Source organism: Spinacia oleracea, chromosome 1 (assembly GCF_020520425.1).
Source record: "Spinacia oleracea cultivar Varoflay chromosome 1, BTI_SOV_V1, whole genome shotgun sequence".
Taxonomy (NCBI): domain Eukaryota; kingdom Viridiplantae; phylum Streptophyta; class Magnoliopsida; order Caryophyllales; family Amaranthaceae; genus Spinacia; species Spinacia oleracea.
The window spans coordinates 28,090,767-28,110,345 of NC_079487.1; the positions used below are offsets into that span (position 1 = coordinate 28,090,767).

General features: G+C 42.7%; 2 protein-coding genes across 3 annotated transcripts in view; both read left to right on the top strand.

Moving 5' to 3' along the window:
- The first annotated feature begins 292 nt into the window (after nt 1–292).
- LOC110781646 (cysteine-rich receptor-like protein kinase 8) lies at nt 293–3,417 on the top strand. Of its 2 annotated transcripts, none has more exons than XM_056835201.1 (7): nt 293–1,187; nt 1,385–1,492; nt 1,598–1,722; nt 1,823–2,036; nt 2,109–2,346; nt 2,512–2,662; nt 2,879–3,417. In XM_056835201.1, exons 1-7 carry the CDS (start codon nt 374–376, stop codon nt 3,119–3,121), a joined length of 1,893 nt encoding a protein of 630 aa, XP_056691179.1. In that variant the 5' UTR covers nt 293–373; the 3' UTR covers nt 3,122–3,417. The 2 variants fall into 2 exon arrangements, with proteins under 2 accessions (XP_056691179.1, XP_056691180.1); XM_056835202.1 differs by having other exon boundaries at nt 2,109–2,339; nt 2,879–3,019.
- A 2,412-nt stretch (nt 3,418–5,829) lies between these two features.
- The window catches only part of LOC130463493 (uncharacterized), a 40,431-nt gene continuing 26,681 nt past the window's right edge, over nt 5,830–19,579 (top strand). Inside the window, exon 1 of the mRNA XM_056832638.1 lies at nt 5,830–5,892. Coding sequence (XP_056688616.1) covers nt 5,830–5,892 — 63 coding nt within the window. The remainder of the gene's footprint in view (nt 5,893–19,579) is intronic.

Sequence of the window (19,579 nt, forward strand, 5' to 3'; positions counted from 1 at the left end):
GTAAAAATGATAATGGAGAGCTCATTTGAGTAACCAACCAATGTTGGGTGTTTTTAAGATTGAATTCTTGAGTGTGTATTGTAGAGAGATAGTGGCTGGTAGAGAGAGAGGGGAGAGTCCTCCAAAAACTCGTTTGAAAAGCCAACCAATATACATGCTCTAATAGAGATAGTGTCGTGGAATATATCTTGGATGATGTCATGACTCATGAGTCATTGGTTGGACGTAATAACTAATAAATGAGACTTTTGTGGGATCTGATAAGGAGCCAAACATGGCATGATGGCAGTGAGCTAAGCACCAATATTGAAAAGTATTCCAAAGCCAGAAAAAATAAATCAGCCAGTTTGGTTTGTTGAAGGGCTGGACAACAATGTTTACTCTAAATGTTAGCTTAATTCTAGTACTTGTTTTCTCGACACAAATTATTTCTACAGATGGAGATAAAAGTTTTAACTGCCAAATTTGTGAAGGCAATCGTACAAATGCGTATAGCAAAAACCTCAACAGCATTCTTTCCGTGATAACATCCAACACTACCGAGATTGACAATGGATTCTACAACTTCTCCTTGGGGCAAGAACCAAACAAAGCTTATGTTATAGCCATATGTCGGAGGGACCTCTCATTGGCTAACTGCCGTAGTAATATTTATGGGTCAGCGAGTAATTTCCAGGAGATATGTCTTTCAAGTAATGAGTCTGTTGGATATTATAACAGTGAGATGATGTTCAGATATTCATACAAGCCTATACTAGATATCAGAGACAGCAAACTCAACTGCACATATATAGGCCCTTGGCCAGCTCCCGAGCCTTACATAGAAAAATTGAGGCAAAAATCTACAAATTTATTGAGTGGATTAATAAAAAAAGCAGCAGCAGGTAATTCGAGGGATAAATCTGCAGCTGGAAGTGTTAATGTTTCAGCTTCCCTTAGTGTATATGCAATTACAATGTGCAGTCCAGACTTATCTCCTTCATATTGCTTCACTTGTTTGGAAGGAGCTCTTAAAACTCTACAAATTTGCTGTAGTATGAGACAAGGACCCTCAATCTATATACCCGGTTGTTTGATTGAGACTGAGAATTATCCATTTCTAAATCTGGCTACTTGGAATTCCATCCCACCATCACCTCTAATACCTTTTACTCCACCTATACCTCACAGAAGAAGAAGTAAACCAGGTAAACAGAACTCAATTCTTCTTTTATTAGTCCGTATGTAATATTGTAATAATGTCGAAAACAGAACATTATGTATTTTGGGCTAAACTAATTTCATTTTCCAAGTATTTACATTCTTGAGGATGACAACTCAAATTTATTACTTCCTCTCTGTTTCTTAATATATGCATGCATTATTGATTATTCACAACTTACAGGAAGGGGCATTTATATTGTCATTGGTGTAGTGAGTGTACTATTGGTGACTGCCAGCTTATTTTTATATTTCTCAAGAAGAACAAAACAGAATAAACAAGAGATTGAGAGTAAGTAGAGTCATACAACTCATTTCGTATATCTTATTGGAAGATAAATATGCAACCTTTTGTTATTTTGAAACAAATCACTGATGGAGTTGCATTTTCTCCAAGAAAACAATGATCAGGTAATATGTATGGACTTCAAGCAATTCGATTTCAGCGCAGTACAAGCAGCGACACACAACTTTTCTAATACGAAAAGGCTAGGCATAGAAAGTTCAGCAAGAGTATATAAGGTATCAATCATCCTTGAATTCTTATATAGGGAAATATGTCCGTTGAACCGCCTTGGTTCCAGTTTGTTTTAATTTTGTTCTTTACATCTTGATAATTCAGGGAATGCTTCCAGGTGGGCAAGAAATAGCAGTTAAGATGCTATTAAAAATTGACAAAGATATTAAACGGAAATTTGACAATGAGGTTCTTTTATTGACAAACCTACAACACAGAAACCTGGTGAAACTCCTAGGTTTTTGTGTTCAACAGGACCTCATGCTTCTAATATATGAGTTCCTGCCCAATGAAAGTCTCGATAAGTTTCTTCTACACGGTGAGTGCTACTTTTTTTTTGCATACTTGCATTGGATGATAAGTTCCAGCAATATAACATGAAATTTTGCAGATACTGCTAAGCGCGCAAATTTGAATTGGGAAACAAGATATAATGTTATACAAGGAATTGCTCGAGGCCTGAGTTACCTGCATGACGATTCTTTATTAAGGGTTATCCACCGAGATCTTAAACCAAGCAACATACTATTAGATGTTGACATGAAACCCAAAATTTCAAACTTTATCAAGGCAACCCATGTTCATGAAGACCAAACCAGGGGAGCTAGTAGCACAATTAAAGGTACTTGGTAAGCATTCAGAACAACTACAAAATATACCGTTAAGTTGATATTTTCATGACACGAATCTAAAAGATTCCAGATGACTATTTTCTTCAATAGTAAGTTAATGATAGATCGGTGTAGGAATTACACACATGGATTTACAATAATCGTACTTGCTACAATTTACAGTTGGTATATGCCTCCAGAGTATGGGCAACAAGGGCAATTCTCTGTTAAATCTGATGTCTTTAGCTTCGGTGTCTTGCTACTGGAAATCATATGCGGGCAAATGATTGGTTGCTTTTCAGAGGGAGAACATGGCGTGAATCTTCTAAGCTATGTAAGTATTATAGTGTTGCTCCACGCTCTGATTGTTCTTTTTTAGATTAGAAATGAAACACAGTAATAATTATAAGTGGAAATAAGTGAACATTGATCAAGTACAATGTCTATGGTACGCGTAGCTCTAAGTATACCTAGGAACAAGATCGAGGTTGAGATCAATGTAAGCTTATAAGAAGGTAAATTTTCATTTGGTTTTGATTCTCTACTGCAGGCGTGGAGCAAGTGGTCTGAGGGTACAGCCTTGGATGTGGTAGATCCTACACTGGATAGAATAGAGAGTCACAAAACACAAATGTTGAGATGCATAAAGATTGCGATGTTATGTGTACAAGAGAATCCAACACACAGGCCAACTATTGCTGCTGTTATATACATGCTGAACAACGACATGATTACTATAGAAGAACCGTCAAAACCAGCTCATGTTATTTACAGTACAATGACATGGATATAAGCTCAAGTCTAAATTCACTACAATGGTGAAATATGCAAGCCTATACAAGCTTCATGAAGCAAGGTTTTCAGTCATAGTTCTGACTTTGTTTATGCTACGGAGCTATGTTACTCAGACACGAGTGTCGGTGTCGTGTCTAAATTCACTACAACAGTCTTTGATGACTAAACTGCAATTAATCAGTTAGTCCATTGAGCAAATATTTGAGAATGCTATAAATGGATTAACCCAGATTTTCTTTCATTCCATAATACAAGATTAAATACTAAGGCTCGCTCTAGGGTTGAGCCGTCAACTATCGATTACAAATGTGAAAGGTAATCATTAGCTTATCAACCTCGGAAAAGATAAAATAACAGTATCCTAGCAAAGGAGCAATATGAGATCATGTGCAGTTGTCACTTCATGTGATTGGGCTTTGCTGCATTGTTGTTTGGACCAAGGAGATGGGCTGCCCACCTTCTCTGCACTCCATAGCCTTATTTCTTCATCTGATATTCAACACTCCCCTCAAGTTGAGAGTGAGTTCTTGCTCCAAATTTGGACATGATATATGGATTGGTGTTGTTTGGTAGGTATAATCTTTGTCAAAACATCAGCAATTTCATCTGCAGTAGGATGTAAGCAGGAGCAATTACACCTTCAGTACATTTGTCTCGAATGAAGTGACAATCAATCACCATATGCTTTGTTTTCTCATGATCGACATGATTGGCTGTTATGGCTAGCTAGAGCAGCCTGCTTGTCACACAATATTGCAGTAGGACCAAGGTTCTTCATCCCTAGTTCTTTAAGTAGTTGTTTCAGCCGTAGAACTTCAGACACAATCATTGCCATGGCCCTGTTTTCCGCCTCAGCAGTGGACCTAGAAACTACAGACTGTTTTTTGGATTTCCACCTGATAGGAGATGCACCAAGTAGAATGAAATACCCTGTTGTGGATCTTCTGGTGGATGCACAGCCTGCCAGTCACTGTCACAGTAAGCAGTTAGCTGATCAGATGATTGAGAGGCTAGTAAGATGTCTTGACAGATTGATCCTGCTAAGTATCTAAGTACCTCTGGAGCAGCTTGATGATGAACACAGGTTGGATTATGCATGAATTGACTTAACACATGGACTGCATATGAAATATCAGGCCCAATAAGACTCAAATAAATCAGCTTACCCACCAATTTCTGAAAGATTCCAGGATGAGGAAGAGCTTCACCACTTTCTGGAGTGAGTTTCAGGTGACTGTCCATTGGAAGCTTTAGGGGTCTGAAGTTGACCATACCATAATATCTTCTAGGAGATTAGAAACATACTTTTTATGAGATAGAAATTTTCCCTGTTGAGAGAAATCAACCTCAATTCCAAAAAAATATCTCACTTCACCTATGTCTTTCATGTGAAACTAAGGAGACAGAAAATCCTTGGCTTGTCGAATGAGCTCAAGCTTGTTGCTGGCCAAGATCAGATCATCAACATATACCAGTATGCCAAGAAATTAATCATCATTTGTCTTTATGAACAAGGAATAGTCACTTATGAACTGAGTGAAGCCATTATCTAGCAATGTTGAACTGAATCTAGAAATCATTGCCTTGGAGCTGATTTTAGCCCATATATAGCCTTTAGGAGTTTACACACTTTAGATCTGTTGGTATGTGGATACTCGTAGATAACAAATTTGTGTTTCCTCTAGAGTCCAATGACGATACAAATTTGAGCGATTGATCTCTGAGCGCAACCGGCCGATTTTGAAGGACATAATTCAATTCAATTCGAAACTTTCGTTCAAAACTCAAGTACAAATTCCAAAGAAAACACAATGATAATTACTCTTGTTTTATTATTTATATTTGATTAAGCAATGGAACGATTTAGTTAAAGCAATGAAACCAATTGATTAAGCAATGGAACGATTTAGTTAAAGCAATGAAACCAATTACGATTTTTGGAGTTTTTAGTTAGGATTTTTCGAGTTTTAGTTATGGTTTTTGACGTTTTAATTAAGATTTCAAAAAAAAAAATATTTGAGTTCTAGTTACATATTTTTAGTTTAAAAAAAAATTAGTATTAGTTAATTTTTTTTGAGCTTTAGTTTAGATTTCAGCGGTTTTAGTTTCTTTATTTTGCGTTTTACTTAAATTGTTTTGAGTTTTAGTTAGTTAATATTTTCGAAGTTTTATTTAAGATTTTTTGAATATTAGTTATGATTTAGTTAATATAAATGTATAACTTCATCTATTAAATCAAATCTCACATATTCAGAAAACTGACATCAAAAGACATTGATAATTTGTTGCTTATAACCAAAAATAAAATGCAAAAAGATAACTAAAGCACTTTATTTCATAACTAAATATAAAAAAATTATAACTAAAACAAAAATCTATACAAAAAAAACTTCAGGAGTACTTCAAATTTCTAAACTACATCTGCATAGAGGCTTGTGACTCCATTCCTCACTCCGACTTCCTTGCCACCTCCTAACTCCCCATCAGCGAATCCACCGGTGATGGGTGGCGAGACTAAATTCAACTAAATTAAAAACCACAACCACCGCAACGAATCAGAGGGAAATAAAAAACCTAAATTCAGCACAATTGGTAGTTCCAAGAACACGATCTAGCCAAAATACAAATTATTAAAATAACCTAAATCAAAAACCTAAATTACAAAATCATAATCCAAATTAAAATACTTATTCAGATGCTTGGACGATGGAGATCGCCGATGAGTTCGACTATTTGAAGAGGGAGAAAGGTCGGTGGCGGCGGCGACGAGTATGATGGTGGTGATGGTTGTCTTCTCCGGCGAGGAAGGAAGCTTAGCACGCTGAGAGGAGAGGAGAGAGATCGACGACGTTTCAGCTGCTCCTGTTGTGGGGTTTTTCCGGTGAGATACCTTGGAGGTTTTCCGGTAACTTTTAAGGATTTAACAAGATTGTATTTTTATAGAGAGAGAAAGTAGAGAGAAGGCAGAGCAGCAATTGCTCTTGAATGTATTGATTGTGACCCCTTTTTCTAGGGAAGTGGGACTATTTATAGTACTAGGTTTTTGTGGGAATGACCTAATATTCCCTTTACATGATTGGCTGGGGAATGGGAGGAGGACATGTGTCCTTTCTCCTTACAATTCTTTGGCCCCTTTTGGCAATAGTGGGCTATTTGGGCCTATCGTGCTTAGGCATTCACTTGGGATACATACTAATTAAGCCCCTTTCCGGGTATAGGTATTATACATACATTTATACACACTTAAATACATACATTGTAGATACCTAGATTAATACTCATGCTCCGGAGTAGACTTCGTATGATTTCTGCTTAGAGGACGTAATACGTGCCATGTGTCACATCCTCATTGGTACACGAAGGCATGGTAATTTTTCCCACAACATTTGCCCCTCAAGAAGGGCATTTCTGGAAACACTTTCCGGGTATCGCTTCTTGACCTTTGATTTGCATCTTCATCTTTGGGTCAGGTGTTGAGGTGGTGACACGTGTCACCTTTCTCCATTTTGCCCCTCCCTATATATCGAGGGGGGTAAATTTCATTTTTACGTTTCGTTTTCACAGAGCTGTCTCATAGGCGATTTCCGGCGTATTCCCACCACCATCAGGCGATTTCTGGCCACCGCGAGACTCAACCTTTTCTTCGTCAAACTCTTCCTGTTCTTCGCGAAACTCATTCTGTTCTTCGCGAAACTCATCCTGTTCTTCACCGAGTACTTCGCAGATCTTTCAAGGTTAGTTTTCGCCTTTCTTTCTTGTTTTTGTTATCCTCTCGTCATTTTTCCTTTTGTTAGCGGCCGACCTCTTAGTACTAGAAGGTTTTATTTAAGATTTTTCCGCCGTTCATCTTTAGTCGGGGCGGACGTCCAATCGCGTCCTTTTCTTCATTGTTGGTCACTCCTAAGCCGTGCTTCGTTCACTATGCAGAAGGCATGGCTAGAACCAAGCAAATGGCAGATCCTACGCGCCTGCGTTTGCGGGAAGAAGCATCGACACCCCCTAGGGAGAGATATTCTTCCACCGCCCCGGCAGCCGACGAAGAATATGCCAAACTCTTTCAAGAGATCGACGAGTATGTCGAGGCGGGGGAGCAAGCGGCAAGCTCGTCAGAGGGTACAGCGAGCCAGGCAGTGGGGGAGTCAAGCGTCGCTCCATTGTCATCGGCCGCCGAGGAACAAGAGGCTGCTCCCCAGCCTATTAGGCCCAGAGGACGGGAGGAGGCCCAATTGCTTCCGTCGGAGATTCACCCAGACGTGGGCTGGATACGGTGGCTAGACAGGCACGGGGCCAAGATGAGGGATGACCTCTGCGTGGGGGAAGGGTACCAAATGCGCGTGCCGGCCGGTCTGGACTCGACCGTCAGCCTGCTTGCCGAGGGAGAATTCCCCGTGTATGCCGCATCCATCAAACTCGGCATGAGATTCCCTCCACACCCCTTCGTTGTGGAAGTGTTAGATGGTTTTAACATTGGGGTGGCCCAGCTGACCCCCAACTCGTGGGCGGATATCTTTGGCTATATTGCCAAATGTGCGCTGAATGACGTGGAGCCGTCTTTCAACGCTTTTCTGCATCTGGTCTCCCTCTCTCGTTCCCCCAGTGCCGCCAAAGGGTGGTTTAATCTGAGCAGCCGTGGTACCTACCAGACAGTGGTCGGCAAGCTCAGCAAATGGCATATGTGGAGGAAAAGGTGGGTCATGTTTTACACGGACGACCTGGAGATGTATGAGAGGATGAGCCGCTGGAACTGCAACGCCAACTATATGGATCGTGACGAGCCCCTTCCACCCCTTACTGCCGAAGAGTGGGATCAGATAATGGTCCTGTTCAAGGCCAACACTTACCACTTAACAGTGGACAAGAGTTTCCATGTGCCGGCCGAGTGGTTGCCGCACATTAGCCAGTTTCGGAACGAGGCCTTTCTAGCGGCCGTAGGCTTAGGATATTCTATGACTCGAGGTTGTATGCCAATTTATGTGCCGTTCGGCGTTGGTCTATTCATTTTTTCTAACTTTGGATTTCTTTTGTTCACAGAGGAAGGAATGAGCAAGTTATCGGCGGCGGATACTGGGAAGGGCGATATGACCGATTGGATGGGGGACATCTATGAGGCCAAGATGCAGAAAGCCAAGGCCGAGTTGGAGGAGAAGGTGAGTATTCTCTTAGGTTGTTGTTTTTGCAAGTTAAGCTTTTCCCATCCAGTGTCTACAGTGGACGTCTTTTTAGTGACGAGCCGATATCCTGACATGTGACCCGTGTTTGCTAAGGTAGGCCTCGTCACTTTTTAATGACGGGCCCCTTAGTTAGTGTTTTTCCTGCGGTTGCCAAGGTGCTCCTCGTCACCTTTTAAGACGGGCGTCCTCTTTTTTTTTCTCTTTTTTTTTTTTTTTTTTTTTTTACAAGTGACTCGTGATTGATAGGGTACGCCTCGTCATTTTTGAGACGGGCGTCCTTTTTAATGACGAGCCACATTTCTGTGAGTGACTTGCACTTGATAAGGTACGCCTCGTCATTTTCGAGACGGGCGTCCTTTTTAATGACGAGCCACTATTCAGTGTGACTTGTGACTGATAAGGTACGCCTCGTCATTTTTTAAGACGGGCGTCCTTTTTAATGACGAGCCACTATTCAGTGAGTGACTTGTGATTGATAAGGTACGCCTCGTCATTTTTAAGACGGGCGTCCTTTTTAATGACGAGCCACTATTCAGTGAGTGACTTGTGATTGATAAGGTACGCCTCGTCATTTTTGAGACGGGCGTCCTTTTTAATGACGAGCCACTATCTTGTGAGTGACTTGTGATTGATAAGGTACGTCTCGTCATTTTCGAGACGGGCGTCCTTTTTAATGACGAGCCACTATTCAGTGAGTGACTTGTGATTGATGACGAGGCCCAATATTTGACTGTCCTTTACGTTCTTTTTTTTTTTTTTTTTTAGCAAGCTAAGGACGCGGCTAGGGCGTCAGGGAAGAAGAAGGGGACGACTCTGTCCCAGCTGAAGAAGAGAGCTGTGCCAGCTGGCTCGGAGACTCCGAGTACCTTCAAAAAGCCCAAACCCATACCCCGCCGTCTCGTGAAGAAGGACGAGTCGAAGGTTGCTGAGGGGGGTTGCCCTGATGACGATGAGATTGGCGTGGACAAGCCGTCTCTGGTTGTGGACTTGGTGTCCAAATCGAAGTCCGGTGGGCATCCGGACGAGCTGGAGGACCCTCTTTCTGGAATCCCGACCGACGTCCGCTCCCAGATACCTGCGGAGGTGGCCCGCCGAGCTAGGTCATCGGGCGGTAAGTATTATTCGAACGTCGTTCAGACGTATCGAGCCTCCTCTGGCAGTTCTTCGTACTCTCCGCGTCATCCTAAGGCCGTGGTTTTTCCTATAGCCAAAGACAAAGGGAAGGATGCAGCTGCTGCAGAGGACGAGAACGTATCCGCTACTCCCCACTATTCGTCAAAGGATAGGGTGGCTATATGCCGTAAGGTTTTTAAGGCCGTCCCCACGGAGTATGTTGCTTCTCTTCCTGGCCGCAAGACTGACGCCCAGTTTGGTGCGATCCAGGCCACTCTTCTCGACGTAAGTCTATTTCCAACTTGCTTGTACTTGTTTTCTCTTTTCGAGTCATTTACTAACATGTAGCTCCTTTTGCAGTTGTTCTGCCGCATGGAATTCTGCAAGAGTTGGAAGACCCGCACTGCTGAGGAGCTCAAAGCTCAGGTGGCTGAGTCCACCCACCATGGCGACTATGCGTTCAAATCCATTGAAGAGGTCCGCCTGCAGATGCAGACGACCATAGACCTTCAAGCAAAGGAGGTAGCTTCGTTGAGGTCTGACAAGGCCGAGCTGCTTAAGAAGATCTTGGCGCAGGACAAAGACATGGTGGCAATGGTCGAGGAGGCCAAGACAGCGGCGGCGGAAATACGGACGCTTCAGGACCAGTTGCGGGAGTACCCTCAGGTCAAAGAGGCGGCTGAGGAAGCCGAGCATCTTCGTGGGGAGCTGGAGACGGCCAGATCGCAAGTTCGCACCTTGCGTGAGCGTCTTCTGGAATCCTATGATCAGGGGGAGCAAGCGACCAAGGACGCTGTTAAGCACGCCTGGGAGAGCCACATGTCAGAGTATGATCTTGCGTGGTTCCAGCGGCGAATGGAACACAGTGCCGCTGTGTTGGCTGCTGAGCGTCTCGGTCAGCCGCCCCCTGAGTTTGTATCATCTGATGATGAGGACGATGCGGCCGCTCCCTGATTTGCTTCCTTCCCCGCTCTTTAAAATTTTATTCAAGTGTTCCCGTGCCTAAGGGCAAAAAACAATTATTTTGTTAAGTTTTGGCGCTGCTGGCGTCTGTACCATTGTGCCTGCTGAGCACACAACAATTTCTTTCTTTTTTGTTTTTGAATTCTGAGCTATTTTTACACGCCTTTCTACGGGCGTTGTTTTATAAGTAAATAGGTTGTTTTTGTTGCTTCTTTTATCTCGCATTTATTTGCTCTCCATAATTTGATTATTCCTTAATCAATAGACTTAATCAATAGGTATGGTAGCCAAGGTGCAACTGAGTGTACACTAAGCACGTTGGTGCCGCAGGCAACTGAGCATGCGCTAGGCACTACTGTGGTCGTCTCTTTCTTTGGCGGGCGTGTCTATAACGATATTGATTGACGCAAGTCAATCAATAGGTATGATTGCCGCTAGACATGCTCGTCAAATGGACTGGACGGCCAAACGTTCGTGCCGCCTAACTTCTGAGCAAACAACCTTTGTTTCAAAGTTGTTGGTGCCGCTGGCAACTGAGCATGTGCTAGGCCCCACTGTGGTCGTCGCTTTTTTTGGCGAGCGTGTCTATAACGATATTGATTGACGCAAGTCAATCAATAGGTATGATTGCCGCTAGACATGCTCTTCGAATGGACTGGTCGGCCAAACGTGCGTGCCGCCGCACTTTTTAGCAAACAACCTTTGTCTTCAAAGATATTGGTGCCGTAGGCAACTAAGCATGCGCTAGGCACTGGACGGACAATTTAGCAAACTACTGTGGTCGTCTCTTTCTTTGGCGAGCGTGTCTATATCGACATTAATTGACGCAAGTTAATCAATAGGTATGATTGCCGCTAGACATGCTCGTCAAATGGACTGGACGGCCAAATGTTCGTGCCGCCGCACTTTTGAGCAAACAACCTTTGTTTCAAAGTTGTTGGTGCTGCTGGCAACTGAGCATGTGCTAGGCCCCACTGTGGTCGTCGCTTTCTTTGGCGAGCGTGTCTATAACGATATTGATTGACGCAAGTCAATCAATAGGTATGATTGCCGCTAGACATGCTCTTCAAATGGACTGGTCGGCCAAACGTGCGTGCCGCCGCACTTTTTAGCAAACAACCTTTGTCTTCAAAGATATTGGTGCCGTAGGCAACTGAGCATGCGCTAGGCACTGGACGGACAATTCAGCAAACTACTGTGGTCGTCTCTTTCTTTGGCGAGCGTGTCTATACCGACATTGATTGACGCAAGTCAATCAATAGGTATGATTGCCGCTAGACATGCTCGTCAAATGGACTGGACGGCCAAATGTTCGTGCCGCCGCACTTTTGAGCAAACAACCTTTGTCTCAAAGTTATGGGTGCCGCTGAGCTTTTGAGCAAACAACCTATGTTTCAAAGTTGTTCATGCCGCTGAGCTATTGAGCAAACAACCTATATTTCAAAGTTGTTCATGCCGCTGAGCTATTGAGCAAACAACCTATGTTTCAAAGTTGTTCATGCCGCTGGGCTTTTGAACAAATAACTTATGATTTTAGTTTATTTGTGCCGCTGGCACTTACTATGCCGTACTGGTTGGCCAGCGGCTTGCTATACTGGGAAGGGAGTTGGATAGGTGATCAGCCTACAACTTGGTGCTAATCTGGGCCACTTCTTAGGCTTCAAACAATTAGTCTTGCTGGGAGTTTTTGCTAATCTGGGCCATTTCTCAGGCCGTCATATAATTAGGCTTTGGTTATGCATTGGAGTGTACATTTTGGAGTGTACATTTTTATATTCATTGTGCGAGCAATAAATATTACGAGAGACATAGAGTAGTATTATTTATAACTTTGCAAGGCGAATTTAGCCGGTTACAAAAGTAATTACTACCCTACTATGACCATTAGAGGCCGCCCCTTGGGCAATGGATCGTGGTAAGTAAGACAAAGCCTAGCACATATCTAGAAGAAATACTTCTTGAGATTGTCGGCATTCCAAGTGCGCAAAATAGGCCGGCCTTGCATGTCTTGAATGCGGTAGGTACCATCTCTAACCTCATCATAGATCTCGTAAGGTCCCTCCCAAGTGGGCGTCAGCTTACCCTGTTCATTTGCTCGTCCTGTGGACTCCATTTTCCTGAGGACAAAATCTCCCACTTTGAGCACTCTATTAGAGACTCTCTTGTTGTATTCTCTTGCCATCCTTATCTTGTACAACTGTTGTCTGAGCGCTGCATTTCCTCTAACCTTGGGCAGGAAGTCCAAGGCTGCTTTCATTGTCTCCCAGTTAGCATTTTCGTCATAAAGCATGACTCTCAACGTTGGTTCACACATTTCTATGGGTAGGACAGCCTCGGCGCCATAGGCTAGCAAGAAGGGTGTTTCACCGGTTGAATTCTTAGCCGTGGTGCGGATGGACCATAAGACATTTGGCAGCTCATCAGCCCATAGACCTTTGGCTTCGTCAAGCTTCTTTTTCATTCCTTCGGAGATAATTTTGTTGAACGCCTCAACCTGACCATTGGCTTGGGGTCGTCCGACTGATGCAAAACAAGTGTGTATGCCGTGATCTGCCAGCCACTCTTTCAGCTTAGGCGTCTCAAACTGGGGCCCATTATCGAAGACGATAGCCTGTGGAATCCCAAAGCGAGTCATGATGTTCTTCCAAATGAATGCTCTCACATCAGTAGTTTTTATGTTTTTGAGCGCTTCTGCCTCCACCCATTTGGTGAAGTAATCTACAGCAACGATGACATAACGCCTTCCTCCTGATGCGGCCGTAAATGGGCCTAGAAGATCCATCCCCCATTTAGCAAATGGAATTGGGCTTGTAATGGGCGTCAGAACTCGTGCCGGTTGGTGTATTAGGTGAGAAAAACGCTGGCATTTGTCACACTTCTTGACCAGTGAAATTGCGTCCTCCTTAAGAGTCGGCCAGTAATAGCCGGTTCGAAGTGCCTTTTCAGCCAAAGCCCTTCCACCAATATGCGAGCTGCACAACCCCTGATGAAGGTCTTCTAGAATTTCCTGCCCCTTCTCAGGTGTTACACATCTTAACAAAGGACGGGAGTAGGCCTTTTTATAGAGGGTGTCGTTCCACATTTCAAACCAAGAGCATTTCTTTTGAAGTTTTGCCGCTTCCCTTGAGTCTTCGGGCAAGACTCTATTCATTTTGAAGTTTACTATGTCATCCATCCATGTGGACGTTCTGTCAAGAGTTTCCACCTCCATTTGCTCAACACTTTTGTGCTCTTTTACCTCCCAAAACACGTGCCGAGGGGTATCACAAGGCGCGGAACTTGCCAACTTTGACAGGGCATCAACTTGGTTATTTTCCGAGCGAGGGACTTGCCTTACTTCAAAACTTTTCAGTGGCTCTACTTCCTGATGGACGGCCTGCATGTATTTGACCATAGTCGGATCCCTAGCTTCGTAGGTCCCATTAACTTGGCTCACAATCAGTTGGGAGTCAGATAGTGCTACAATCTCCTCGGCGCCTGCCGCCTTACACATTTTAATGCCATAAAGCAGGGCTTCGTATTCGGCTTCATTATTTGACGCCTGGAAGTTAAATCGCATAGCATACTCAAAAGTGTCTCCTTCTGGGGAGTGACAGATTATCCCAGCTCCACATCCATTCTGTGTGGATGAGCCGTCTACATACACTGTCCACACCGTGTTTATATTCTTGGCAAAGTCAGGCCTCGTCATTTCAACAATAAAGTCGGCACATGCCTGCCCCTTGACAGCTTTCCTCGGCTCATAGGTGATATCAAAGGCGTTCAGCTCTATTGCCCAATTCAGCATTCGTCCTGACGCCTCCAGCTTTGTGAAGGGGAGTTTGAGCGGTTGATCTGTGTAGACCACTATTTTGTGAGCTAAGAAATAAGGACGGAGTTTTTTGCTGGCCATGAACAGAGCTAAGCCAAACTTTTCCACTGTAGGGTATCTAACTTCAGCATTTTGAAGAACATGACTGACAAAATATACCGGCATCTGTATTCCTTCCCTTTCTGTCAGTAGAACGGCACTCAACGAGTGCTCGGACACGGCAAGATACATGTACAAATTCTCTCCTAGCAAGGGACTAACAAGACGAGGCAAGGTATGCAAGTGCTCCTTTAGTCTGACCAATGCCGCCTCGGCCTCGTCCGACCATTCAAACTTGGCCTTCTTTCTGACAGATCTAAAAAAGTAGTGGCACTTGTCTCCAGCCCTGGAAAGGAATCTGTTAGGTTATGATTCATATGACAGTTCATAAATCATGCGGAAAAACCATAAAGCCAGGAAACATATTATTTACACATAATCATTTAGCATAGTTTAGATGCATACTCTTTGTTGCGTGCCTTCCCTAGCTGCGCCCGAACAAGAACAAGTCTTTAGGACTCCAAGTGTCGTCCCTCCGTAGATAGTCCACAGCACGTCCGGATCCGCCTTAAGATTGACCAACTAGAATCGCCCTTAAGGTTCTAATATTTTCGGTTAGGTAGGCAAGAATATTGGCTGATTTTTCTGCTTAAAAATCTTAGTTTTGAATACTTAAAACTTGTGTTTAAATAATGACCCCTAGGCCTTTATTTATAGAGTTATGGAAAAGGAATCGTAATCCTAGTAGGATACGAATTAATTGAAATTAGAATCCTACATGAATTCTATTTAATTAATTTATCCAATTAGGAATAGAAATTTAATCATACACTAACTCTTGTAGATTTAGGAATCGCGCATGAGCACAAACTCACACACACACGACAGCCACAAGGGCTGCCCATGCGCGTGCGAGCAGCAGCCCACGCAGCGCGGCCCACGCATCCGTGGCCTTGGCGCGCGCTGGGCCTGCCTTGCGGTAGGCCTGGGCGCTGCCTTGGCTGGGCTTGTGGCGCGCGTGCTTGCTGGGCGATGGCCCGGCTTCGTGCTGGGCCTTCGTCCGGCAGGCCTCGTCCGATGCTAATTCGTACGATACGCTTCCGATTAAATTTCCAGTTCCGGAATTTATTTCCGATACGAACAATATTTAATATTTCCGATTCCGGAATTAATTTCCGTTTCGAACAAATATTTAATATTTCCGTTTCCGGAATTATTTTCCGATTCCGGTAATATTTCCGATTCTGACAATATTTCCGTTTCCGGCAATATTTCCGATTCTGGTAATATTTCCATTTCCAATAATATTTTCCGATACGTACCATGTTTCCGTTTCCGGCAACATCTACGACTTGGATAATATTCATATTTCCGATACGATCCATATTTCCGTTTCCGGCAATATCATCGTTTCCGGAGTATTCATTTCTTGCCTGTGACGATCTTAGCTCCCACTGAAACCAAGATCCGTCGGTTCCGAATATTCATAGATGGAGTATTTAATGCCATTAAATACTTGATCCGTTTACGTACTATTTGTGTGACCCTACGGGTTCAGTCAAGAGTAAGCTGTGGATTAATATCATTAATTCCACTTGAACTGAAGCGGCCTCTAGCTAGGCATTCAGCTCACTTGATCTCACTGAATTATTAACTTGTTAATTAATACTGAACCGCATTTATTAGACTTAACATAGAATGCATACTTGGACCAAGGGCATTATTTCCTTCAGTCTCCCACTTGTCCTTAGGGACAAGTGTGCATTTCCTAATTCCTTTGTCGCTCGATGCTTGCTCTTGAACATAAGGTAAGAGTTGTCATCCTTATTATGTCCAGAGGTGTTCCTGGGTTTCAGAGTTCAACTGATCAAATAAACAGATAATCATAGCCTATGATTCATCCGAGCACGGCCATGCATTTCACAGTTTCTAGCTCTCCGAGTGGCCTTGTATAACTTTTAAGCATCTCATCCCGATTTATGGGAGGACAATCCCAATCTTGCGATCTTGAGATTAGACTTCGTTTGATAGGTGATTACCTGAGCGTTGCCTTTATAGCCTCCTTTTACGGTGCGACGGTTGGTCAACGTCAAAGCAACCAGTTCTCAAACAAGTAATCTCAAATCACTCAGGTATTGAGGATTTAGTGTCTAATAATTTAATGAAATTTACTTATGACAGACTTTCATCTCTTACAGTAAAGTTTCATAGGTCTTGTCCGATACTAGTCTTCCCAAAGTAAGTATCTATGCAAATGATTATGACATTGCCATGTCCACATAATTCAAGAAACAGAACTACTAGTCATCTTGCATTCTAATCGTCTAACGTTTTCTATGCGTCCAATTTTATAGAAAACTCCGATTAGGGACCATTTTCAACCTTTGACATTCAAGTTCACTTGATAGACATTTCTTAGTCACAGGACTGGTCCTGACAGTCTATCTTGAATATATCGTCAAGTTGAAGGGACTCATCATTTAATAAACCACAAATTAAATGGAAAAATGAATTCCTTTCATTTATTGTGAATGATTAACCAATAATGTTTTACAAAGATTTAAACTCTAAAACTTTAAAACATTAAACAGAGACATCAAAGCCATTCTCCAATATGCTTGATTCCCATAGCTGCAGTGTGCGAGTTGTGCTTCGCTTGCGGCAGAGGTTTAGTTAATGGATCTGATATGTTGTCATCAGTTCCAATTTTGCTTATCTCGACTTCTTTTCTTTCAACGAACTCTCGTAGAAGGTGAAATCTACGAAGTACATGCTTGACTCTCTGGTGGTGTCTAGGCTCTTTTGCCTGTGCAATAGCTCCGTTATTATCACAATACAGGGCTATTGGTCCTTTAATGGAGGGGACTACACCAAGTTCTCCTATGAACTTCCTTAGCCATATAGCTTCCTTTGCTGCTTCATGTGCAGCAATGTACTCCGCTTCAGTTGTAGAATCCGCAATGGTGCTTTGCTTAGCACTTTTCCAGCTTACTGCTCCTCCGTTGAGGCAGAAGACAAACCCAGACTGTGATCTGAAATCATCTTTGTCGGTTTGGAAACTTGCGTCCGTATAGCCTTTAACAATTAATTCATCATCTCCACCATAGACCAGGAAGTCATCTTTGTGCCTTTTCAGGTACTTCAGAATATTCTTGGCAGCAGTCCAATGCGCCTCTCCTGGGTCTGACTGGTATCTGCTCGTAGCACTGAGTGCGTACGCAACATCCGGGCGTGTACATATCATAGCATACATTATTGAACCAATCAATGATGCATATGGAATCCCATTCATTCGTCTACGCTCATCAAGTGTTTTTGGGCACTGAGTCTTGCTTAGAGTCATTCCATGAGACATGGGTAGGTAGCCTCGCTTGGAGTCCGCCATCTTGAACCTATCAAGCACCTTATTGATATAAGTGCTTTGACTAAGTCCAATCATCTTTTTAGATCTATCTCTGTAAATCTTGATGCCCAATATGTACTGTGCTTCTCCTAGATCCTTCATCGAAAAACATTTCCCAAGCCAAATCTTGACAGAGTTCAACATAGGAATGTCATTTCCGATAAGCAATATGTCGTCGACATATAATACTAGGAAAGCAATTTTGCTCCCACTGACCTTCTTGTATACACAAGATTCGTCCGCGTTCTTGATGAAACCAAAGTCACTGACTGCTTCATCAAAACGTATATTCCAGCTCCTGGATGCCTGCTTCAACCCGTAGATTGACTTCTTTAGCTTGCATACCTTTTTAGCATTCTTTCGATCCTCAAAACCTTCAGGCTGTGTCATAAACACAGTTTCTGTTAAAACGCCGTTTAAGAAAGCAGTTTTGACATCCATCTGCCATATTTCGTAATCGTAATATGCAGCGATTGCTAACATTATTCGAATAGACTTTAGCATTGCAACTGGTGAAAAGGTTTCATCGTAATCCACACCGTGGACTTGCCTGTAACCTTTTGCAACCAATCTAGCTTTGAAAACTTCAAGTTTCCCATCCTTGTCCTTTTTCAGTTTGAAAACCCATTTGCTTCCAATGGCTTGGTAGCCATCTGGCAAATCGACCAAATCCCATACTTGGTTTTCAGACATGGAGTCTAATTCAGATTGCATGGCTTCTTGCCATTGTTTGGAGCTAGGGCTCGTCATAGCTTGCTTGTAAGTCGCAGGTTCATCACTTTCAAGTAATAGAACGTCATAGCTCTCGTTCGTCAAAATACCTAAGTACCTTTCCGGTTGAGATCTATATCTTTGCGATCTACGCGGGGTAACATTTCTAGATTGACCATGATTCTCACCAGATTCTTCTAAAGATCTCTGAGTTTCATCCTGAATGTCTTCTTGAGCATTCTCTAGAGTTTGTTGTTCGACTCGAATTTCTTCGAGGTCTACTTTTCTCCCACTTGTCATTTTGGAAATGTGATCTTTCTCCAAAAAGACACCATCTCGAGCAACAAACACTTTGTTCTCAGATGTATTGTAGAAGTAATACCCCTTTGTTTCCTTTGGATAGCCCACAAGGATACATTTGTTAGATTTTGGATGAAGTTTGTCTGAAATTAATCGTTTGACGTATACTTCACATCCCCAAATCTTAAGAAAAGACACATTTGGAGGCTTTCCAAACCATAATTCGTATGGAGTCTTTTCGACAGCTTTAGACGGAGCTCTATTTATAGTGAGTGCAGCTGTATTTAGTGCATGTCCCCAAAATTCTAATGGAAGTTCGGCCTGACCCATCATTGACCTGACCATGTCTAGCAAGGTTCTGTTCCTCCGTTCTGACACACCGTTCCATTGTGGTGTTCCAGGAGGAGTCAATTCTGATAGAATTCCACATTCTTTCAGATGGTCATCAAATTCATAGCTCAGATATTCACCGCCTCTATCAGACCGCAGTGCCTTAATCTTCTTGCCTAATTGATTCTCTACTTCACTCTGAAATTCCTTGAATTTGTCAAAGGATTCAGACTTATGCTTCATTAGGTAGACATAACCATACCTACTGAAGTCATCAGTGAAAGTGATAAAGTAGCTGAAACCACCTCTAGCATTTGTACTCATTAGTCCACATACATCTGTATGGATTAAACCCAATAGTTCATTTGCTCTTTCTCCAACTTTAGAGAAAGGTTGCTTTGTCATTTTGCCAAGTAAACATGATTCGCATTTACCATAATCCTCTAAGTCAAATGGTTCTAGAATTCCTTCCCTTTGAAGTCTTTCTAAGCGTTTCAAGTTTATATGGCCTAATCGACAATGCCACAGATAGGTGAGATCTGAATCATCCTTTTTGGCCTTTTTGGTATTTATGTTATATACTTGTTTGTCGTGATCTAATAAATAAAGTCCATT

Bases quoted from the DNA above. Each gene is read 5' to 3' on its own strand.
- LOC110781646 (XM_056835201.1), top strand. From the start codon at position 374: ATGTTTACTCTAAATGTTAGCTTAATTCTAGTACTTGTTTTCTCGACA. The intron at 1,188-1,384 runs GTAAACAGAACT...CACAACTTACAG, and splicing joins CAGAAGAAGAAGTAAACCAG to GAAGGGGCATTTATATTGTC. The intron at 2,037-2,108 runs GTGAGTGCTACT...GAAATTTTGCAG, and splicing joins CGATAAGTTTCTTCTACACG to ATACTGCTAAGCGCGCAAAT.